This window comes from Lygodium microphyllum, chromosome 22 (genome assembly GCF_053477565.2).
Source record: "Lygodium microphyllum isolate KBCC chromosome 22, Lygodium_microphyllum_v1.1.10, whole genome shotgun sequence".
In the NCBI taxonomy this organism is placed as follows: Eukaryota; Viridiplantae; Streptophyta; class Polypodiopsida; order Schizaeales; family Lygodiaceae; genus Lygodium; species Lygodium microphyllum.
Genome location: NC_141156.1, coordinates 122,575,806 through 122,601,135, shown reverse-complemented (window position 1 = coordinate 122,601,135; position 25,330 = coordinate 122,575,806). Strand labels below are relative to the sequence as shown.

Here is a 25,330-nt window from a genome sequence, read left to right as displayed (position 1 = left end):
TAATTTTGAAACATAGAGAACTTTGGTTGTAGAATCTTTTTTATTAAAAATAAGTGGGATCTTGTTCATTTCTTGAATTGTCATTGATAAATTCTCACTAATGGTGATATTGCCTCTTGCGTCATATAGGTCGTAGACTCAATCTTGATGATAAGTCATATGGAATGACACATTGCTATTCACAAGCCACGGCTTTTTCATAGAGGAAGAAGCAAGAGCAATGTCTTCCATCACATAGAGATAAATAAGGATGGACTTTGTAGTTATGGTGGTTGTACTATTTGAGTCTTTTGTACCATCCACCATCCTTCACTCTAGGTCAAATATGGGGATGTCTTTTTAGTATTTCTTTTGGGGTGTGTACCTTTTCTACATTGCAAATACTTGGAATTTTTTTTGGACTTTTTATTCTTCTCTTGTCCTTTTCTTTGTTTTTTTTTCATTCTTTTGCTTTTGATTGTCACCTCTTTGAGATATCTTAGTTGCAAAAAGGCATCTCGGGGTTTTGACTCTATCGGTTACGAATTGAATTGACCTTTGAAAGCCTTAAGGGTAGTAGATCACATTTAGCAAACACTTAATTTAGCTTAATAGTAAATTTAGCAAGAAAATCCACTCGCAATTGGAGAAGCACTACACAATTGGAGCTAGAGTGCTCCTATATCACACATGATGCTTGTTTGTCCCAAAGCTAGATGTCTTTAATATTTTTTTAGAGTATTGATGTATACTTAAGATTGGAATATCTATATTTTAGTTAGTTTTTGTGGCACATCTAATCTATGGATGCATAATAATCTTGTTATCTTCAATGTTAGACTTCAACCACTTGTAGAGTATTTAATATTCAAAAATACGAATGAGCACTTTATCCCATCAAAATCTAAAAGCAGCTAGTATTTGAATCCAATTTTACAAAGCATTTGCTTAGACAATTGTCTTGTATAGTTTCCATGCAATCTCATGTTGTTTCTCTCACAAATGGAAATTTCTTGCAATGAAATTGTGAGAATGTCACTTTCTTTGGAACAAAGTTGTTTAGAAAGTGCACTAGACTTGAGATCTTTGAGGAAAAGAGAGAATCTTAGCTTGTAGTGTTGTAATATTTTGTTTTTTGATATATAGCTAATAAATAGCATCATATCTTGTTGTATATGGAGTGACAAGGTTGCCCAATGGAATCCTATGCTAAAAAGAAAAGATTGGTTGTTTTTTATACTCCATCCATGTTGTTAGTTCATATTTCATAGTTGAAACTTGAGATTTTTGTAACACACAAGAAAAGAATGGTTATCTTCAAACTTGGGTTTTTTTTACTAAGGATTAATCAATGACTTAATCATTAGTCACAAGTGAGTTGCTCATTGTATGAAGCTTTTTTTTGGAGGAAGTAGGAAGCATAAGCACTTGCACAAAGGATGTAATTTTAGCCAAACAAGTTTTTTCAACAGAAACTCTTGTAGAAATAAAGAATGAAGGGGTGAGTGAGGTTGATCGCAATTCAAAATATGCTTTGATATTTGATTTTTATTAAATTGTTGAGCTCTATTTGATTGATGATTAGATCTTTTGTTTTCTTTGTGTTGGTTCTTATGATCTTCTTGATCATGACAATCTTTTTAATGATCATTTTGATATTCTTGTCGATCTTCATGATCACGACTTGGGATTCTTTGGTTCTCATTGTAAAGAGATACTTGACTATAAAATACAAATACAAGTGTATGACAAACACACAAACTAACAAAGAAACATAGTTAGGTTTAGGATAATACAAAGAGAATGAATGTTGAAGATAAATGAAATTAGAGTAATGAATAAATACAATGCTTAATGTAGTAGAAATGTTATGCAAAGGTGAAATATTCACCTTTGATCTCTAGTGTCTTTAGGATTGAGGTAGAGAGTACGAGTATAAGGGTATGTTGTACTTTTTTAAAATTTGAAATATACTAGACAGTCTCTAAGAATGTTTGGCTACAACAGATGTAACTTTGTGATGATCGGATCAGTGATATGATAGACGGGTAAGAAAAGGCTAAAATAGCAAAATGCAACAACATTTGATGATGTGGAGGCTAGGTGGTGGCTATCAAAATGTAGTAAATTTGATGATGTGGAGGTTTGTTGATAATTATAGATTGCAAAATTTGGTTGTTTCATGGTAGGCCAATGATAGCTTTGTGGTCCAAACGCAAGTTGTAGAAGGCAAATCAATAATAAATGTGCAATCTTGGTGATGGCAACCGGTTGTAAATAGTTATTAACAATAGGGTTAGACAACATGTGCTTAATGATGGGAAGTAGTAGGTAATAGCTTGAATTGTGAAGAGAGTGTAAATAGTAGAGAGAAGGCATCATTAAGTGGCAAAAATGAGATTGAGATTGAGTGATGGATAGTTTGTCTACTTGTAGATGATTGTGTTTTTTCAAATTAGGGTTTGACTTATCAATGTTATGGGCTCTTTGATAGTATGAAAGTGTGGTATGCTTTGTCTTGTGGAAGAGTTTATGCTTTGTTTGTAGAATGGTAAGTGACAAACTTCTTAGTTAGTGGACTTTTTAAACTTACTCATTGTCATGATAATAGGAGTTAGTCAAGTAGAGTCTTGGGAGTTAATGACCATGTGGCTTTGAGTAGTGATTAGTAGTCACTTAAGTGACTTGTTTTGTGAGCGATGTGGTTGGAGAATGAAGCGTGAGATCAAGAAGACTAGTCAATATAGATTTAGGGATATCAATAGGACTAATTGGGTGGTTGCTGTTCAATCTGGCCATAAACGTGAAGGCAATGGCATGCTAACTAGGAGAGGATATAAGAAAAAGGTGGAGAAAAAAGCTAAAGAAAGTAAGTGGGTTGGAGGCTTCTGCATTGGAGAAGAGAGAGGAGAGGATTGAGACTATTTTTGAACAGCAAAAAAAAAGGTAAGAGAAGATAGCAAGCTTTTCTTGTGGATTTTCATCTCTTACATGGTCTTTGAAGTGATCTCACTTGATTCTTGGTCTTGAGCTTTAGGGCAATCTTGTTGGATTATCAAAGAGGAGTTTTGATGAGTTTATGCTCTTTATGTAAACTATTTTGGTTTGTAAATAACAACTAAGAATAGGGCAACAAGTTGAAAATGAAGATTCGATACTTAAACATGGCTATTCTTGAGTTTTGTCACTTGATTCTTGATCTCTACTTTTGGTAGACTTAGTACAAACAAGAAAGATTGGGTTTTTTTTTGGATTTGGATATGCATGTCTCATTATTCGTTGTTGTAATAAATTGGAATAATAGGGTTGAAGTACATTTCAAGGCCCCTACAAGGTTTTGATAGGACTATCTATAATATCGAGTGTATGTCTTGATTATGATGGATGTATGCCTTCATCTATCATTGTTAGAATGATGTCTGTATGAGCTTATGAGGTGTTTCTTATTGTATATGAATTATATTCAGTAGAGATTTGGTATTTATCAATGTGAATTTTGAACTATAGTCTCAAGTGAGTTGGGCTATCGTTCCAAGTGTATAAGTTTGCTCTTGTCGCAACAGTTCTATGAGATGTATCGCCATTTGAGTTGTTGTGAATATGGTGGATCCAAAGTTGATCTCTTTTTGATTGAAAAGGGATCAATACATTTAAATGCATGTTTATAAGAATAAAATGCCAATGCATGGGATATTGCAAATTGCAATGTAAATCATCATGCTTGTGCAAAATGCTATGCAATGGTGCCACTTGGACAAGGCAAGGGAATTGTTCACTTATTTCAAGTGTCCTTTTATAATCAAAGTTATCTAGAGGATGCAAGTAATGATACAATGTGTAAATAATAAAAGCTTGTTAAGCAATAAATGAACCAAGATTTTGTCACTCTCAAGAAAAAAAGCTTGATTCCTCTTAATGTGGAAGGAAGAGCTAGAGAGAATTACTCTTGTTAATCTATAGTAGTAGAGGGTGCATCCATGTTGATCTTGGGAAGAAGATATTGAAGAATTAGACCATTGATTGGCTTGGTTGAAATTTCTACAAAATTATTCAATGTAGGCACAAACTAAAACCAAATAGTACCTAGCTCAACTTGCTTTCTAGTGAAGTGGTAGTGAGCACCAATTTGCCATATTTGTTGATTGATGAGACAAGGTTACCAACTAGTGCAATAGCACTTTGATTCTTATGGCAGAGAACAATAGATTCTCGCTTATCTCAAATTTGATGCGATCTAAGCCATGGATCTCGATTGAGGAGTTGTTTTCACATTGAACATTCTTGGTCTTAAGAACTTGAGAGATAATGTCTTGGATGGGGGTTATATGATGTGTGGCTTCATTATTCATGATCCAACTTGAAGAAGATTTGTTGGGTAATGTAGAGTGGGTCTTTGATTGTCTCATTAGGAGGTAATTGCTAGTAGTATTGTTAGGTCACGTGAGTTTGTGCATGCTAGATTGGGTTGGACATGTGACAATTTAGCTTGGCATTTTTTATGTCATTATTTTTGTCATTTTTAGGTGTTTTATTTGGTCCTCTAGCATTTATAGTCGGGCTAGATATTGGTTGGTTTGGTTGCACAGTGGGCATTATTTCTTACTATTTACATAGTCCCACTTCTCCATAGTTCATCATTCATCACTTCTAGATTCTAGTGTAGACCTTGTTGGAGAGAGTTTGAGCCAGTGTCTACACAACCAATGATTCATTGTTGTACAAGATTTTTTTGTTTTTGGTATACGGATTTCATTTCTCAACCATAATTTTGAGTTTCTTGTGATGTTTTTGTATTTTCACTTTTCTCTCTTTTGTCTTGTTTAATAGTTTTTTATGATGTTCTTGTATTTTCACTTTTCTCTCTCGTCTTGTTTAATAGTTTATTTCAGCATTCTTCTATACTTCCATTGTTGCGTCCACTTCTAACATGGTATTGGATTATAGGATCTATGTTCTTGTTGTTGTCTACGGTTGATTGTTGATCATATGTGATTGCTATCTACTTTTTAAAGCTTGGGTGATATCAATTTGTTGTCAATTGGCTTGTTTATTGCCTCCAAAGTTGTTATTCATCAGCAAAATGTGCATTTATTGCATTTAATGCTATGACAACATGTGTTTTGCCATTTTGAACTTGCGTTTTCAGTTTTCTCATCTCTGTAGGTTTGGTGACAATGTTTTCAAGTTGCTCTTGTTGATTTTGATTGATTTTTCCTTTTCTAATTTGATTTTTTCTTATGCAGCAGTCATTTTTGTGATCAATGTCTTTCTCCATTACATGTAAACTCTGTTCAGTGTAGTTTGAGTTGTGCTTTTGGCTGTGCTCTCTCTCTCTCTCTCTCTCTCTCTCTCTCTCTCTCTCTTTCTAATCCTTATCTTCTCTTTCTATTCTCTTTGGATGGCTTTTTCTTGTTGTTCTATTGATAATAAACTTCATGGCCTTGATTCATGGCCTTGATAACTTAACATTGAGTGATGTTATGAAAAGCTTGATTTGTGCAAAAGCACCTATGGTATGTTGTTTTTGGAGCTCTTGAGCATCATGAGTGTCCCACTTCTCTTTTAGTTGATTTCGACAAGGATAACCATGATGTTGGGATGAGTGCATAATGAAGTGGGAGACAGAAATGGAGCAAGAGCAGTTTTGTGAGTGAGAGTGAGAGAATCCCAAGATGAGTGTACCAGTGATGGTAGGCAAAGAATAAAATGCATTTATATGTTAGGGTACAAATAAGGGTGTGTTCACACTCATGTAAACTTGTACACATGGAGACTAAGGGACTTTATGCCCGACAACTTTTCACTTAAAGGCTCGAAGTGATACGTTTAAGCTAGCCAACTTTCACTAATCGGATGCAATGCTAATGTTGAGCCTTTGCGAGATGCTTAGTGAGAACTTCTATTTGGTTATCTTGGGTTTTGACCTTAGTCACTGTGACAAGACCATCATCTAAGACCCGTCGAATAAAGTAGTATCGAATATCTATGTGTTTGGTATGTAACCAAGCATTGGAGTACATGAAGAAAGATCAAAATCCTTGATCAAACGGCCAAATCAAATAGCTTTCTTAGAAGCTTTTGTGGCTAAAATATATTCAGCCTTTGTAGTACCTAGTGCCACAATTTTTTGCAACCTTGAACACCAAGAAACAGCTCCATTAGCCAAAGTAAAGACATACGGCACTTTGGCTATCGCAACCAAGCACTAGAGTACATGAAGGCCAAAATCCTTGATCAAATGGCCAAGCCAAATAGTTTCCTTAGAAGCTTCTATGGTTAAAATATATTCCGTCTTTGTAGTACCTAGTGTCACAATTTTTTGCAACCTTGAACACCAAGAAACAGCCCCATTAGCCAAAGTAAAGACATATCCATTGGTAGACTTTCTAGTGTGAAGATCTCTTGCTCCAAATCACAAAATCCTTGCAACTCTAGTGTACCCTTTCCATAGCATATACACTTCTCTTATGTACCTTTCAAGTATTTAAAGATACATTTCACTGCTTCCCAAAGTGGCTTACCAAGGTTAGACATGCATCTAGTAACAACTTTGATTGCATGAGTAATGTTAAGATGAGTTGCAACCATGGTATACGTCAAAGAACCTCAAGCTGATGCATAAGGTATGCCCTTCATAGTAGTAGCAGTTGCATCGTTTTTTGGGCAATCATTTTCACTAAGCTTTGTCTATGGTAGTAAAGGCACACCAAGAGGCTTAGCATTATCCATTTTAAATCTTTCAAGTACTTTGTTGATGTACTTGTCTTGTGAAACAAACAACAGGTGTTGCCCTCTATCTCTTTAAATGCGCATGCCTAAAATGTGTTTAGCTAGGTGGAAGAGAATGGTCAAAGCCATTGCTGTGGTCAGTCCATGTGAGGGGTGGCATGGTGTTAGCTACAATGATATGCAAACCAAGAAGCTCGATGAGAATCAATAAATCTCTCGAGCTTGTGTGTGTTGGATAGACAAAGTATGGTTGTATGATACTTTTTGATGGATGGAGCAATCAAAAGAATCAAGGCATCGTTAACATCATTGTTTCTTCACCTCTCGGCACATTATTTTTGTGCAAGCCTCAAGGCAAAGAGGATGAAGAACTACTAGTGTATTCATATACTTATATATTTGCCAAGCTATCATTGAGATAATCTTTTTTTGGTTAGTGATTCAATGATTCATTACTCATTTTATGTTTCAATATTCATAAATCATAATTCATTTTATCTTTTCACAAATCTCTACCTCTTCATTCTCTCTCTTTATTCTCCATCATGATTTATGAATCTCTATCTCCACGATTCTATAATAACTTAAATCTATTCTCTCTTTCACTTGTGCTATGTAGGTTGATGTGACCTAACTGGTGCAAGTGGTCATCGACAATGCTTCTAATTGTTGAAGCATGGGTGGCTTGCTTGAAGCAGAGTTCTCGTCCATTGTATGGACCCCACGTGCCATCCATTTCATCAATCTCCTCAAGGAAGATATAGGGTCATTGGAATGGGTAAGGAAGATTGTTGGAGACGCTTGTCTCATAGTAGATCTCATCACCAAGAATATAAAGGTTTTAGCTATCTACTATATCTATAGTGATGCAGAGTTAAAGAAGCCCTTCAAGATCCGTTTTGCTGCCATGTGGTTGCTTTTAGAGTGATTGTATGACACATGAAACAAAATTCAGCAAGCCATGGTCTCGAAGGAGTTCAAGGTATAGCTATAGGAGAAGCCGCTTTTAAGTGTGAAGGAGGAAAAAGCCATTCAGAGGCTTTGCTTGAGAGAGGCATTTTGGAATGATATACGAGCATTAGTCATTGCAATTACTCGCTTATATAAGGTTCTACACATGATTGATATGGAGGGCACCACCTTAGAACATCGCAAAACTTTGGAGAAATACTCTTGCTGAGATAGATAGAGCAAGTCTTTCGATCTATCTGTGAGTATTCGCATGCCAAGAATGTGTTTTGAATCACCAAGATCCTTTATGTCAAAGTTGCCATGAAGACTTTGCTTCAATGAATCCAAGGCATGAGTATCCCTGCCAGCAATCAGCATGTCATCAACATACAAAACCAAGATAATTAGGCTGCCATTTGCTGCTTTCTTGGTGTACAAGCAATGATCCACTTGACTTCTATGAAAGCCTTGAGATTGCATGAATGTATCAAACTTATGATACCATTCTCTTGGTGCTTGTTTTAGCCCATACAAACTCCTTTTGAGTTTACATATCATCTTTTCTTTCCCTTGTTCACCAAACCCTTCAAGCTGTTGCATATATATGTCCTCATGTAGATCACTGTGTAAAAATGCAGTCTTTACATCCATTTGTATGAGCTCCATATCCTCAATCGCAACCAAGTCCAAAATGGTTCTCAATGTAGTCATCTTGACTACAGGAGAGAAAATCTCATCAAAGTCAATTCCATACTCTTGCTTGTACCCCTTTGCAACCAATCTTGCTTTGTACTTTGGTGAGGAATCAGAAGTGACTTTCATTTTGTAAACCCATTTGCATGGAAGTTTTTTGCCCTTTAGGCAATTGCACCAAATCCCAAGTGCCATTTTTTTAAAGAGATTCCATCTTAGACAACATGGCTTTATACCATTTCTTGTTGTCCTGTCTGTCCATTGTTTCCTTGAAGCAAGACGGTTCATCACAGTCTGCCAACATGACATAATCAGCCACATTGTTTACACCAGGAACAAATCTGTTAGGTTGTCTAGTAGCCCTAGACGATCTCCTAACCCAATGGTCATTGTTTGTTGGTTCTTGCAAATTTTCATTTTCAGAATGCTGTCTTGGCATTTCAGCTTGCAAATTGGCATTAAAAGCTTGCTATCTTGGTTATTTTTGCACATGTAATGGCTCATTTTCATGAGCAATAGCTGATTGATCATTTTCAACATCATTTTTTGCATTTACATATTCATTTACAATAGGTATTTGTTGCTGTATAGTGGGCACATTTTGTTGTCCAAAAGGTATTTCTTTTCGGAATACAACCCTACGGACCTCCTTAGTCTTTTCGGGCTATTTTTGCATGCGATCTTCTCGGAAGATAACGTCATTGTTGCATACTACTTTCCTTTTCTCAGGATTCCACAATTTATATCCTATTTTATCCTCGTCACCATATCCTAGAAAAATGCATTTACATGACTTTGGCTCAAGTTTGCTTTGTTTTTCTTTACGAATGTGCAAAAAAGCCTCGTAGCCAAATACTTTCAGATGAGCATATGAAGGTGGCTTGCCCGACCACGCTTCTTGGGGAACCCCCTCCCCCCCTCTTAAACCCCCCCCAAAGACCTGTTTGGTGACCAATTAATTAAGTGAATGGTTGTCATAACAATCTCTTCCCAAAAACCATGGGGTAATGCAGCATGAGACAACATCGTATGGACCTTATCTTGTATGGTCCGATTCATACGCTTTGCAACTTTATTTTGGGGCGGATTATGAGGGATAATGAGCTTCCTCTTGATCCTTTTGCTGTCACAAAATGTCTGAAAGGCCTTGGACACATATTTTCCACCATTATCAAAGCGAAGACATTTAAGTGTCTTATTTGTTTGATTTTCAGCCAAAGCCAAGAAATTTTTAAACTTGTCAAGCACTTTATTCTTGCTACAAATAGGGTAAATCCATATCTTCCGTGTAGTATCATCGACAAAGGTGACAAAATATTTCTTTCCCCCTAAAGATAATCTTTGCATTTGACATACATCCGAATGCACTAACTCTAGAGGAGAAGATTTTAAAGAAAGAGACTTTTTGTGAGACGTTTGTGCATGTTTGCCATAAATACAATGATCACAATGCTCAAAATCAACATAACGAAGACAAGGCAAGTAACCCAAATGAGAAAGCACTTTCATTCTTGTTTGACTCATGTGTCCCAATCGGCCATGCCACAAAGAAACGCTTGGTTGCTTGGTCACGGCAACAACATGATCACGCACACTAGATACATGGAGAGGATACAAGGTATCACTTTTACAACCTTTGATAATCACTCTAGATTCCTTACAGATCTTCCATTTTCTATCATCGAAGGTGGTATGAAAACCATCATCATCTAGCTGCCTTGTGCTAATCAAGCTTTTCTTGAGCTGAGATACATGTCGTACATATTGAAGTATAAAGACAGAGCCATGTTGAAACTGTAGTTGCACATTGCTAATATCTGTAATCTCACATGCATAGTTGTTCCCAAGATGGACGACGCCATGTCGACCCCTTGTATAGGCGGAGAACCACTCACGATGAGGGGTGAAATGAAAGGAAGCACTTGAATCGAGAATCCAGGTATACATGTCATCATTTGTATCTGCAAGTAAAGCATGTGTATCAAAGTGTGAAGAGACAAAGAGTACGTCACTCCCACTGTCATTGTCGGGAGTGACTATATTCACCTCTTCGATTTTTACACTGCTCTTCTTAGGTTGATTGTCCTTTTTCTCTTCCTTGCTATCATCTGTGTTCTTGCCTTTTTCTTTCTCTTTCTTCCAGTTGTAGGAGTCAAAGTGACTCTTCTTGCCATAATGATGGCATTCAACATCTTTGCCACGTGATTTACTGCGTCCCTTGCTATCATATTTGCCCTTTTGTTGTGATTTGCCCCTAGTATGCAAAGCACCGAAAGACTTACTGGATGCATTGTTCTTCCGATTCATCTCTTCCATAAGTAGAGCACTCTCTATATCAGCATACAAAAGGATTACATTAGAATTGCTCATAGCAACCTTGAATGTATCCCAACTCTCTGGCACAGTGCAAAGCAAGAAAGTAGCTTTAAATTCCTCATCAATCATGAACTTCAAGGCAACCAGCTGGCTGAAAATGAACTTAAACTCACTCAAGTGGGTAGACATTGCTGTACCCTCTTTCATACACAAATCCATAAGCTTTTTCAGCCAATACACTTTGCTTGCAGCACTCTTTTGTGCATACAGTTCTTCTAGTCTAGTTCATATAGCATATGCAAAATCCAAACCTTCGATGTTGAACAACAAGGCATCAGAAATTGATAGCTCTATGGTTGAGTGTGCAAGCTCATTTAACTCATCCCAATCGTCCTATTCCATGTCCGCGGGCTTTGCCCCTTTGGTTTTGATCGGCTTTGCTTGCTTCTTTTGCAATAGGATATTATAGCACTGCTTTTGCCAAACTGCAAAGTTATGTGTGCCTTCAAGCTTCTTTATGTGCATTAGATTACAGTTGTCATTGCTGCCAGCCATGATTTTCAGCCCAAATGTGACAAAAAAACCAGCAAATGCAGGCCCAAACTGTCACCCAAGTGACCAAGGTACAAACAAGTACCAATCAGCAATAAATGACCACGCAGAAGCACAGATTTCAGATCTGTAACTGAATTTTTAGAAGCACCAAACCATGTGCTACAGCATTATACAATTGATTACAGCTGGTCCAAGGGCACATGCATCACATTACATGAGAAATCCCAAAATTGCAGCTGCAATTTGTGTTGTACATGTATCCACGGGCATAAAATTTGACACGAACGGTCAAAAGCTCCAAAATTTTGTGCTCAAAGCATCAAACAAACATCTGCATTTTCTCTATTATGCATAGGACATGTCAGTTTTGCCAAAATAGAGCAATTTTCGCAAAACCCCCAAATTTTATCGAGTGTCGATGTCCAAGTTGCATGGAATTCGACCTGTATGTACATAAAATGCCAAAATGTTGTACAAATTTTGCCCAAACTGCAAGAGCCCCAAATTGCACGGGGCTCAATGTGCATCAATGTCGAGAAATTGGGTAAATTTCAGCCCAATTTGTGCATATACATGAAAAGCCCCAAAAGCAGGGACAAAATGTCACAAATTGTTGCAAGTTTTGAGACAGATTTGCTTGTTTTGCATCAAATTTCCCAAATTTGGAAAAAGCCCAAATTTATAGACCAAGTTTGCACGAAAATTGGAAGCTGTCTCTCCACGCGTGAATGCCCTCGGTAGGAAAACTTAAAAAAAAAGAGGAAATTTTGATACCTACGTCGCGTCGCGTGACGCTGACGACGTTTGTTGGCTTGATTGCAACGACACCTAGTCGCCCAATCTCTCACACTGCTTACTCGCGACGACGCTTGGTTGCCCAATCATCGTTGCGTCGCCCCAATTGCTGCCACATTATACTTTGTTCGTTGCTTGTTGGTCCTCGTTAACTGTCGTTGGTTCTCGTCGACTCTGTTGTTCGCTCTGCCTGCTGTGTTCGACTGGCGACTGTCGTCTTTACGATCTATCGCACCTTGCCCAACAGTCCGTTGACTTAGACTTCGTTAGTCCTATCCCCCACGATGCATGTAGCCCAACTTGCAACTCCGACTTTGCCGTTGACACCTTTAAGATTGATGGAGTATTGAGCACCTCAGCTTTGATACCAGTTTGTAGGGGCCGGTTAGGCACGGAGTTCGAGACAGACTGTTGTTACGTGCAGTGAGAGACAGAGAGTGAGATAGAGTAGAGTAGAGAGTGAGCACGTTTTCTAGTACAATGATGAGAGAGTACCTTTAGGCTTTTAGATAGATATATATGTGTAAATACAAGTGCTAAGGGTGTGTTCACACTCGAGCACATTTAAAAGGCACGAGATCTTTATGCCCAACAATATTTAGCCAGTAAACACAGCCCTTGCAATGGGTGGAAGAAGTTGTTAGGCTTTAGACAATTGCAAAGGATCATAGAGCAGAGTAGAGAGTGAGCACGTTTTCTAGTACAATGATGAGAGAGTACCTTTAGGCTTTTAGATAGATATGTATGTGTAAGTACAAGTGCTAAGGGTGTGTTCACACTCGAGCACATTTAAAAGGCACGAGATATTTATTCCCAACAATATTTAGCTAGTAAACACAGCCCTTGCAATGGGTGGAAGAAGTTGTTAGGCATTAGACAATTGCAAAGGATCATCCATAAATCGAGTTGTCCTCTTGGTAGGGGTGTAAACAATAGAGAGAAGATTGATAGAATGGAGTGATTTAATAGAAAAATTGAATGGATTAATGAATGACAATGTATGGAATGAGGGGAGTCAATTGTCTTTTTTATAGGCACAAACTATCTCGAGTGGTGCCTTAGAATGTGGGTGCCTAGGCCTTTTTGGGGTTGCAAGAGTGAAACCTAAATGAATTAATGAAAAGAAATAGTGAATGGGTTTCTCAACACCCCCTCTGTGAGAGAGAGAGAGAGAGAGAGAGAGAGAGAGAGAGAGAGAGAGAGAGAGAGAGAGAGAGAGAGAGAGAGAGAGAGAGAGAGAGAGAGAGAGAGAGAGAGAGAGAGAGAGAGAGAGAGTTATATTAACGTCTACAACAGGCCAAGTTGGCCTATGAGACCAAAATGTTGCACACAAATGTCTGGGAGATTTCAAAGGTTCCAGTGAAGCTAATATTTATGCTATGTTGAACTAAATTGAGTAGGTACAAAATGATATCTGGACTAGATATAATCTAGAGGTACTCCCAGTGCGGTGTGGAACTGCTCTTGGGATGTTCATCCTAAGATGTCCCGCATGGGTCTGTCTAGTATGGAGAGGCTAAAGCAGTGGGGTAGGGCCCTCCAATGGTGGCGTAGTATCCCTTGTATCTTCGACCAGTGTCTTCTGCGGGGACGGGGGCCGGCGGGGCGTGGTCGCGGGCTTTATCTCTCGTTGTGGCTATTTCTAAGGTGGTCCTCGGGGGCCGGGAGGCCGGTTGGGCTGGTGGGGCTTCGGTGGTGGGGAGGGTAGTTGGTATTTGGTAGAAGTCGTTGAGTGTGCGTTGGTTGGTGGCTCCTTGTCTTTGCTCCGTGGTTTGTAGGAGGTGGTCTCTGTGGCGTCGTATTTCCAGTAGAAAGAGCCCCAAGCATCTCTGGTCTTTGAATTCCATCACCTTGGAGAGTGGTCCGAATCCTTCGCTGAATAGGCAGTGGAAGCGTCCCCGGATTTCATAGTACATTGGGCATCTACAGATATAGTGTTCCTCTGTCTCTGACTCAAGATGGTAGAGTTGACAGATTCGGTCTTCTGGGGGGAGGGGGTTGGCCCTGTATCTGTCCGTTTCGACCCGTAGTTGGTGTGAGGACGTGCGGATCTGTCCGATGGCACTTCTGACCCCGTGAGACAAGTGTGTGTCCATGTAGCTTGGGCGGGTGATGAAGCCGTCCGGGGAGATATCCAGGAAGTGTTCTCGGTAGAAAGCCTTCTTGGTTTCTAGTTCCGATGTGGGGGTCACCCATGTCCTGGCGATGTCTGTCTGGATGATATCCATTCTGGTGATGCGATTTATCTCCTCTCGGCTGAGCTCCAGGTGTGGGCAGTCTAGGCTGTATTGTAGTGGGGGGAGGTGGTCCATGTGCAGGCCATGGAGCTATAGCCAGGTCTCTGTTTGGGCATACCAGCACTCAGTGTCCCCTTGTGTTGCTAGCTGTTTGGATGACTTTAGGGCGAGCCTGGGGTACCGGTGCCGGGCAGGTCCCATATTCGGTGCAAGGTCATGGTATGGAAGAGGGCCTCAGCCACGAGGGGCGGTGCCCCCAGCTCTGCGCGGATGATCTCGTGTGGTACGGAGGGCTTGCTTTGGACCATCCGTGAGATCATAAGTATTGGGGGTCTCTTCATCTGGTCCCATCCCTCATAGGTGGCCTCCTCCTCAGGCAGTGGTTGATCCTGTGGGGCCCTCCGCGTGTGGTAGAGATTGGACTCCCATATGGGAGCCCCGTACAGGAGGATTGGTGTGACCAAGGTGTCAAAAAGCCAGAGTTTTGTTCGGGGTTCCTGGAACTGTATGCGGGCACATTGGTTCTCCATTGACACGAGGGCTGCATAGCCTCGGGTTAGTCTATCTTCCGCGGCTTTTCTCAAGGTAAATCTCGGTCCAGAGAATGTAATCCCCAGATAGACGTATCTTTGGACCACGTCCACGGTTTCTCCACCGTATGTGAAGGGGGGTACCGACCGATGGAGCCATTGGGTTGACGTGTTGAACACCATGACCTTGGTTTTCCCCAGGTTCACAGTTAGGTCTTTGTCTTGGCAGAAGGTCTGTAGTGCGTCCAGTTGGTGCTGCAGCCCTTCGGGTGTGCTGGAGATGAGGACTATGTCATCCGCATATAGTAAGATAGGTATTAGTGTCCCTCCGAGGCTCGATCCCACCTCGCCCAATCTATCTATGTACTCTGAGATCTCATCAATGTAGAGGCCAAATAGGGTGGGCGAGAGTGGGCATCCTTGCTTGACTCCGATGGTGTTGGTGATCTCCTTTGACAGCCCTCCCGGTGCCCGAACTCGGCCCGTTACCGATTCGTATAGTGCTAGTATCCCCCATCGTATTTCGGTTGGTATCTCCAATTCTTGTAGTCTTTGCGTGAGCCTCGCTCGTGGGACTGTGTCAAAGGCCTTGCGGAAGTCCACGAAGCAGCAGTACACCCGTCTTCCATGCGCTCTGCCCTCCTCTATGATGGCTCTCAGTGTGAGGATATGGTCAAGGGTGCAGAACCCCCTCCTAAACCCTGCTTGTCCTGCTGCTCGGTGTTGGTGTTGCTCTACCCACTTGCTCAGCTCGTGGTCCAGTATGGATCCATAGAGCTTGGCTAGTACATGGCCAACCATGACTGTTCGGTAGTTCGTGGGAACCATGGGGTCTCCGGCCTTCAAGATAGGTATTATGGTGTTGGCTGACCAACTGGTTGGGAAGCCTTCGCATAGGGCTCTGTTGAACATGTGTGCTAGGAGAGGTGCCAGTATGTCTCTAGCATGGGTCAAATGCTTTGCTACCAAGCCTTCGTGGTCTTGGGCATGGCCATTTTGGAGTCTGTCAATGGCGTCCTGAACCCGCCCACAGAGAGAGAGAGAGAGAGAGAGAGAGAGAGAGAGAGAGAGAGAGAGGATTCACAATGGAATCTCAAATTTTCACATGTAAGGTAACATGTAGTGAAGAACAATATACATGATGAGTTGATAGTATTCAAAATTGAACCTTAGGAGAGGAACCACAAGCTTTGTGACTCCATGATAGAAGGAAAGCAATGGCCTAACCACCAAGTCACGGTTGAAGCATTCAAGGCACTCGAACTAGAAAGAACTTGTAGATCTTGGTTATCAATGACGGCATGGAGATGTCAACCACTCAAGAAGAAAGGTCATATGAAGGACCACATAATGAGTTGGGATCCCCCTTTGAAGTAGAAGAAAGATGATTGCTCTTTGAGTTCCTTTGTGAGAGAGAGATAGGGAATCAAAAAACTCATGAATCATGGCTTTTAGAGTATTTGATGACAAAGGAAATGTTGTGGGTGGTGCTAGGAGAAGGTATTTGGGACGCCAATGGATTAGAAGCCAAATAATACCTAGAAGTGGCCTCTCGAACTTGAGTAGAGGAGGGGATATCAACAAAAACTCCTCGAAGCTTGCATCAAAGTTAGTGTTTGTGAAGCTATACAAGGGAGGAGGGGATTTGGGTAGTTCTTGTAGAGCCACATGTGGGCAATAGCCTCAATCTCTTGGTGGAATGGATTATGTAACCAAAGGAGTGGAAGAAGTCGAACAACCATAGCCTCTCGAAGGCGGATTGGAAAGTTGATCGTACCCAACAGCCATTGTCTCTCGGTGGAGTGGATTGCAAAATCGTGGGTTGTGGAAGCCACTAGATTGGAAAATGTTTGGGGGAAATCTTCATAGTGCATTGTGGTAGTCTCCAAGAGGCTTGGTCACCACATGGGGTCTGCCTCCTTTTCCTTTCAAGGGCTTAGTGCACACTGCGTGTGTCTTGTTGCCTTGGGCATAAAAATTTGATAGTTGATGCAGAGTGATCTCTATGGCCTAGAAGGGTGGGGGAACCCTTTGTAGCACATTGCAATATTCTCAAGGAGGTTGGTGATTGCATGGGGTCTTTGAGCCTCCTCTTGCTCTCAAGGGCTTAGTGCGCATCATGTGCATCTTATTGCTTTGAGCATTAAAAATTGATAGCTGATGCAAAACGATCTCTATGACCCAAAAGGATGAGGTGACATGAGGAGTGCTTGGGAAGATGCATATACTTCAGTGGGGTAGGGAACAAAGGTTGATAACAATCTTCGGTGGTATGATCGTTCTTGCAATAGGAGGAGCACCTAGTCATTTGTCCTTCTAATTGAGGAGAGGCCATAGCGTCGATGTGGCAAACCTATAAAGGGAGAGTGGGAGGGAGAAGAAGAAAAGCATATCTCTTAATGATGTAGTTGAAATAGGGGAAATGTGAAGGTGATTTTGAAGCCACAACCTTTGTTTGCCTTCTTTGATAAAAGATGATCCTTAGCTCTTTGGGCACCTTTGCTTTGATACCATGTCAAGAAAAGTGACGTATGGTATGCAATCATACCATATTAGAGAGAGCAGGTTTTGTGGAGAAACCTAGAGTGTACAACGAACACTAAGAGAAGAAAAACTTAAAAGAAGAGTGAAGGATAATGAACATTGAGTCATGTTGAATAAATCATATTGATACAATGTTGAAAAGCTCAAAGATGATTGTACTATCCTAGTTGATGAGGTGGTAGTATTTGTAGGGAATTTGCACAATGAAGGGAGCCAAACATAGTCTTTTGGGCAGTAGGGTATCGAGGTAAATGTTGAATGATGGACAATTGTAGGGTGAGTTGCAACCATGGCATACATCAAAGAGCCACAAGCTGATGCAGAAGGTATGCCCTTCATAGCACTAGCAGTTGCATCATCCTTTGGGCAATCAACTTTGCTAAGCTTTGTATAAGGATTTGCATGATTGCGTTTAAATCGATGGTTGAGCATAAAAGTATCAAACTTTTTATACCATTGTTTAGGGGCTTGTTTCAACCCATATAAGTTGCGTTTCAGCTTACAAACTAAATGATCTTTCCTTGGAATAGCAAAACCTTCTGGTTGTTTCATGTACAACTCTTCATCTAGGTCACCATGAAGAAAAACAATTTTCACATCCATCAGATCCAACTCTAAATTCAAGGATGCAGTGAGAGCAAACAAAACAAAGAACATAGTCATCTTCACCATCGGCGAAAAAACCTCTCGAAAGTCTATGCTTTTCTTTTGTGTATAGCCCTTTGCAACCAAATGTGCCTTGTACTTGAGCTTTCCATCAATACATTTCACCTTGGAAACCCATTTGTTAGGGATAGCTTTCTTATCCTTGGGCAAAGGTACAAGCTCCCACATGTTATTTGCATACAAAGACTTCATCTCTTCTTGCATAGCAAGCTGCCACTTTCTCTCGTTTTCACATGATTGTGCCTCTCTAAATGTCAGAGGCTCATCCTCATCAATCAATAAAATGCATTCCAAGGATGGCTGAAACCTTCGTGGCTGTCAATGTCATTGTTATGCATGAATAACATCAAATTTGGGAAAATCCCCAAATTTTGGGCATAAATATGCACAAATCTAGGAACTGTGCTTAGGTGTGCGAACCCCTCTTAGTGAGAAAGAGAATTGTACTGCAGAAATTAATTTAAAAAAATGATGAGAATAGAAATTTCAAGCAAATGTCAGAGGCTCACCTTCAATGGACTTGGAGTTCAGGCGATAATGGACCGGAAGGTGCCTGTCCTACCGGCTCTTCCTACAGATCAGAAGCTCGACGGCGATAACTACCGCATTTGGCGCGTTATGATGTTGGCCATCCTTGAGTCCTATGATTTGGCGGAGTTGGTCCAGGAGGATATTGACCGGCCTTCGGTAAGAGATGAGTCCAAACTCTCTTCCGATGCTCGTACGGAGTTGGCCAGGGCCCAGTCTCATTGGGACAAACTGAATGTACGGATTCGATCCTTTCTCTTTCTATCATGCACTACAACCGTGATCGCTCACATTGAGCACCTGACGGTGGCTCGTGAGATATGGCTGGAGCTTGATCAAATGTACAATCGGATGACCTTGATGAAGAGGGTTTCTTTGGAGGTACAGATGCGGACCTTGTCCGTCAATAAGTCTTCTTCTCTAAGGGAACACATTAACAAGCTAAGGCAGCTTCAGATGCAGGTTCAGAATGCGGGGAAGCCGATTTCCTCCGAAGACATGGCGATTACACTCTTGTCCCAGTTGCCGCCACGATTCGATACATTTTACTCTGCCCTTATTGCTTCGGAGCGAGAGTCTACTCTTCGGTGGGAAGAGTTGGTTCCTATGGTCTTGGACCAAGAGGAACAGTTAAAGGGACAAAATGCTTCCAAGTCGGAGGCGCTGACAGGTCAGGCCTCTCAGAAGAAGGGGAAGGACCAAAAGAAGAAGAAGGGGGATAACAAGTCCAAGAAGGACAAGGACAAAGACTCCACATGCCATATTTGTGGAAAGACTGGCCATTGGAAGAAGGATTGCCCTGACAAAGATATGAAGGACACCGAGAAGAAGGACACCAAGGATTTTGGAGCGGTGGCTGCACCCTCATCAGCTGCATTTCTTCATCTAGCTGTCATTGAGGACGCTTCACCGAATGCTTCTGATGCTGCGATGACGGCATCCCAGGCTCGAGAGTGGATTGTTGATTGGTGCCTCACGGTACATGACTCCTTCATCCGATGGTGTTGCACAGCTGCGACCCTCGCGTGGGCAGATTCTCATTGGAGACAGCTCTTCAGTTTCTGTTGCAAGTCGGGGTAAGATGTAACTTATTCCGGATGGACGAGGTGGTACCCATACCTCAGAGGTTTTGCATGTACCAGGCTTAGGGTACCATCTCCTTTCAGTTCATAAGATTTGCTCCCTTGGTCTTCTGGTGGAGTTTGACAGTACTATGGTGCGAGTCCTTGATCGTGGATCGAGGAAGGTTCTCTCATCCGGATATGAGGAGAACAACATTTACAAACTGAAGTCTTCCACCGCCCTCTCTACTCTTCTTCTTACCTCTCAGTCACAGTCAGAGTTATGGTATGCTCGGTTTGGTCACCTGAACTATGACTATCTTCGGAGGGCGTCACGTGGACGGCTTGTTCGAGGGTTGCCAGATATAGTGGTGAGCCAGCAGCCATGTGTCTCCTGCATACGGGGGAAGCAGCATAGAGATGCCATTTCCCACACAGCTTCGCGGCGGTCTATTTCACCGATGGAGCTAGTATCTACGGATCTATGTGGCCCTATGAGGAATGAGTCCTTGCGTGGGAGCTCGTACTTCATGTTGATCGTGGATGATTATAGCAGGATGACATGGGCCTACTTTTTGGCACTAAAGTCAGAAGCTTTCTCGCACTTCAAGGATTGGCTTCTCTTTGAGGAGAACCGATCAGGCCGGAAGTTGAAGACCTTGCGATCCGACAAGGGAGGTGAATTCGTGTCTAATGAATTTGCTCGATTTTGTGCAGATAGAGGAATTCACTAGGAGTTTGCCAATACCAATACTCCTCAAGAAAATGGTATTCTAGAACGGAAGAACCGTAGTGTGATCGAGATGGCGCGCACCATGATGGAGCACCGACAGACCCCTCAGGTTCTGTAGGCCGAGGCTGTGGCTACTGCAGTCCACATCCTTAATCGATCCCCTACTTCGGCCGTGGAAGGGATGACTCAATTTGAGGCTTATTTTGGGACGAAGCCAGATGTTTCTTACTTTCGGGTCTTTGGGTGTGATGCCTATGTTCACATTCCCAAGGCTCACCATGACAAATTTGAAGCGGCTTCCCGAAAACAGGTATTTGTTGGCTACAGCTCCCAGTCCCAAGGCTACCGACTGTATGATCCCGTCAAGCGGGATGTATATACTAGCCGTGATGTGTGGTTTGTGGAGGTTCCGGCTTCTTCAACGGGTGAGGAGCATTCCGTTCTTGGAGATCCAAGGGAGAGTTTGGCTCCTTCTACAGTTCCACTGGAGCCTGTGCCTTTTGATTATGATTCTGTTTCTGACACAGAGTCTACTGTTCCATCGGACCCTTCTGAGGAGTTACCACCGGTGGACATTCCAGAGTCTTCTACTGATGGAGAACGACGAGGGGAGGTTCGGCCTCCTCCTCGCTGGGCCCGTGACACACTTCGTGATTCAGGGATCGAGGGGGTTCCTGAGGAGTGGGGATCGCAGGATGGTCCGCGGCGGTCACGGAGGCACCAGGTGCATTCTTCGGAGCTTGTTTGCTCCAATTATTGTTTGATGTCCCGTGTTATGCAGGATCAAGAGCCCACCTCCGTGAAGGAGGCTTTACAGTCCGCCCCATGGAAGAAAGCTATGGAAGCTGAGTTGGAGGCTATTGAGAGGAATGGCACTTGGTCACTTGTGCCACGCCCCCCGAAGAAGAAGGTGATTGGAGTCAAGTGGGTCTTCAAGACCAAATATCTCAGTGATGGTACTTTGGATAAGCACAAGGCTCGCCTTGTTGCTAAGGGTTTTGCCCAGCGCCCAGGGATTGACTGTCATGACACCTTTGCCCCCACAGCTCGTATGGCAACCATTAGAGCTGTTCTTGCTTTGGCTGGCCATAGGAGATGGCTTGTTTATCAGTTGGATGTGAAGTTGGCCTTCCTGAATGGTGATTTGAAGGAGGAGATCTACGTTGAGCAGCCTCCTGGCTTTGGTTCTTCAGATGGGAAAGTCTACAGGTTGAAGAAGGCCCTGTATGGTCTCAAGCAGGCCTCGCGAGCTTGGAACGAGAAGATTGATTCGTTCCTCTAGTCTCAGTTGGGATATCGGCGGTCCAAGGCCGATCCGCAGCTGTATGTTCACACTTCCGAGGATGGTTGTGTGCTGTTTGTATTATATGTTGATGATTTGATTGTCACAGGTGATGATGCACAGCAGGTCCAGGAGACAAAGTCAGCTTTACATCGGACGTTCGAGATGACGGATTTGGGACTACTCCATTTCTTTTTAGGCCATGAGATTTATCAGTCTCAGAGGGGGATCTTTCTCTCCCAACAGAGATATGTACAGGAGCTCTTGGCAGATTGCCGGGCCCTCTCTACTCCTATGGATCCCAACTGGAAGGCCACTTTCCATTCAGCTTCTCCTTTGGCGGATGTGTCCCGCTATCGACAGTTGATAGGGTCCTTGATTTGGCTTCTCAACACGAGGGTTGATCTATGTTTTGCTGTTGGGCTCTTGGCAGGGTTCATGAGTGAACCTAAGACGGTGCATTGGCAGGCTGCTCAGAGGATACTTCGGTATTTGAGGGGGGCGTCTGATTTAGGGATTCATTACCCCGTAGGGACAGATGGGTCAGATCTTGTACTTGCAGGTTGGAGCGACTCGGACCACATGCGGTCTACTACAGGTTACTGTTTTACTTTGGGTGCAGGTGTTATTTCATGGAGTAGCAAGAAGCAGCCCACGGTAGTCCTTTCGTCTACTGAGGCGGAGTATCGGGCCGCGTCTTCCACCACATGCGAGGTTGTGTGGCTTCAGCGATTATTGGAGGAGCTTGGGTGCCCCCAGACTTGTCCTACATTGCTGCGATGTGACAATGAGAGTTGCATTGCCTTGGCAAGGAACCCTGTTTTTCATGCCCGGACGAAGCACATAGAGATCCAGTACCACTTCATCCGAGAAAAGCTTCTGGATGAGACCATCACTGTGGAGTATTGCAAGACGGAGGACAATCTTGCGGATTTGTTTACAAAGGCACTTCCTCAGGCTGTCCTTCGGAGACATTCCAGATCCCTCAGGCTTCTGCCCTGCCCAGGCTCTGAGAGGGGGTGTTAGAGATCAGGTCATAGCCTGATCAGGGGCAGCAGGCTGGTGCAGTCGGACTGCACAGTCGGACTGCCACGTGGCAGTCCGACCTGCAGCAGCCAGTCGGCTGCATTTAATGCAGCGGCCTGGCCATTTCTGGCGCCCTATTTCCCCTGGTTTTTCGGCTATTTATACCTGGCACTTTCAGCAGTCTGGTACACTTCTCTGCTCGCAGATTACAGACCGGTGACACGCGCAGATTCCGTCTCTGTTCGCAGATTTCAGACAGCAGACAGTGCAGACTGCAGCAGACTTCGAGGTGGACAGCAGGTCGCATCGTCGAGGTGGAGACACGCAGTCCAGCGCACTGCGCCCGTGTATATCTTTGTATTCAGCATTCTTTATACAGCAGATCTTCATTGTACACTGTCTCTTTCTCTCCCTTTTCTCTCTGCGTTCTCTCTCTCTCAGTCCTACGCTTCCGCACCGCTGCACTCTGACAAATAGATGAATGATTTGCAGATCATTGAATGAGGGGAGTCAATGCCCTATTTATAGGCACATATAGTCTTGAGTGGTGACCTAGAATGTGGGTGCCTAGACCTTTTTGGGGCTATAAGAGTGTAACCTAAATGAATTAATGAAAAGAAATGCAATTAATGATGGGTTTCTCAACATGCCTCCTATGAAGATAGCTTTCATATACATTCTCTTCATCAGTGCCTGCAACCTTTGACATTTGCCTTTCATTTTGGCACCCTCACCGACGTGTTTTGCAAATTATGCAGGGGGACTGCTTGTTCTCAGCTCACACTGCATTCAGTCAGAGACGAGTCTTAATTCCTTGATCACTCGCGTTCTTCTCATTCTCATTCTCGCTCGCTCGCTCGTGACCCACGAGTGCAGACAGTGTGTATGTGTTTATTGCTTCTATACTAAGCACCCAAACCGTTGGCTTGATTGGGCTCTTCCTTGAAAATGGATTCTAGAAACCAGTTTTCATTTTTACTTCAATTCAGTATCATGAGTTCAATTTACTATTTTGCTGTGTTCTACGAATGGGATGGTCTGTTACTTTGGTCAAAAAGGCCTGTTTGATGATGATCATGGCACAACTCAACATATGCTTGTCTTTCTTCCAGTGTGCATATGGGACATCAAATATGCATGTTGATCTTTACTGCATGTATACCATTTGGTTAGTTTTACTCTTATTCCCAATTGACCAGTTTTTCTGGATGTATACTCAATGTATACCACTTGACCAGTTTTACTGTATGTATACCAATTGATCTGTACTGGATGTATACCAATTGACCAGTTTTACTAATATTCCCACATTGCCCATCCATCTAGGATCCGACCTGAAGAAGCGTGACTTGAAAGTTTATCTCAATTCCTCTTGTGACCTTCATAGAGAGCAACTCGAATCCTCTTGTGACCTTCATAGAGAGCAATCCAATCAAGAAACCAGTAGCCAGAGCCCAGGCCCAGGAGCAACGAACCAGTCAGGAGAAGGTGGATGGCAAGTGATCCATAGTGTCCATGAAGCATCCAGAGCGCTCAATTGTGACTCGACGTGTTTACTGGCCAGCTAAGATATCTATGAGATCATTTTGTGAGTTTTTAGATCCAACTATTGATTCCAAAGTCAGTGGATCCTGTATAGCAGATAGGGCATGAGAAACTCTGAAACAATGAAATAGCTAGTCTTTTCAGTTCTAACAGATAAACATACGGGTTATCCATCTTCTTGGTTTGTTAGTCAGGAGAGTCTTTTCAGTTTCACATGAAAGTACGTTGATCCATCGTGTTAGTTTGTTAGTTGGATGTTTAGGTCGCGCCAGAATCCAGACATGGATGGCAGACGAACTATAGAAGATTGTTTGGTGCATGTTGTGTATTTCTACTACTAATCTCTTTTATGTTGTAGAAGTCAAGTGCTATTCAATGACATGAATCTGAATGGCTTCTGTGATGATTTTCTTTCGTTTGGAAGTATGCCCTTACAAAGTGACGACGTTTTGCAAATGGCAGACAATGAGGGAGACGGTGGACAGAGGCGAAGAGCTCATGCCCAAGAGAACCAAACACAATTTGAGCTCTGCAACTGCAGCTGCTGAAACTGTCGAAACGACCACTGCCACTGCCACGGCAGGCACCACCGCCACTACCACTACACCCATCCGGAAGAACTCAAGGAATAGAGGCAGGGTGACATTGGGTGAGTTTGATGAGTGCAATCTGTCCGTGGATTTAGGGGAGTGTCAGAGTGATGGTGCGGAGTATCAAACAGATAACGTGGGCAGCAGGTCTATCGCAAGAAAAAGCATTCTGTAGATGTATCCTGCCTGCAGAACTCTCCTAATTATGGCATGCCATCCCTTTTTGTACATTCTGGGGTCTCTCATGCTGAGCTCCTTGTATTATATGCAGTAAAACTGCTTGCTGATATTTGAAACAATTGTATGTTGGGATGTCAACCTTAACGCACGCTCGAGCATATTTCTTGTCGTGGGAGTGAGTTCTGGGCAGTGACGATTTTCTGATGTGAAAAGCAGGGAGACCAGACGGCGATTTAGGGCGTGGGTTTGCCCTTCTGATAAATATTTTAAGCATTGCACGCATGGAAGGGCTCTCAGGATTGAAGGGACATATACCGGTGGCACTAAAGGATGTTGTGCTAACTGGGTAGCTTGCCGTCCTCGCTTTTAAGCTGCAGTATTTTAAGAAGC

General features: G+C 42.5%; 1 protein-coding gene across 2 annotated transcripts in view; it reads left to right on the top strand.

The window, feature by feature from the left end:
- LOC148017572 (non-structural maintenance of chromosomes element 4 homolog A-like) overlaps nt 1-25,105 on the top strand; it is a 32,456-nt gene extending 7,351 nt beyond the window's left edge. For both annotated transcript variants that reach the window (XM_087662687.1, XM_087662686.1), the window contains one exon: nt 24,633-25,105. In XM_087662687.1, the coding sequence (XP_087518813.1) occupies nt 24,633-24,935 (303 nt within the window). In that variant the 3' untranslated portion in view covers nt 24,936-25,105. The remainder of the gene's footprint in view (nt 1-24,632) is intronic.
- The last annotated feature ends 225 nt before the right edge of the window (nt 25,106-25,330 follow it).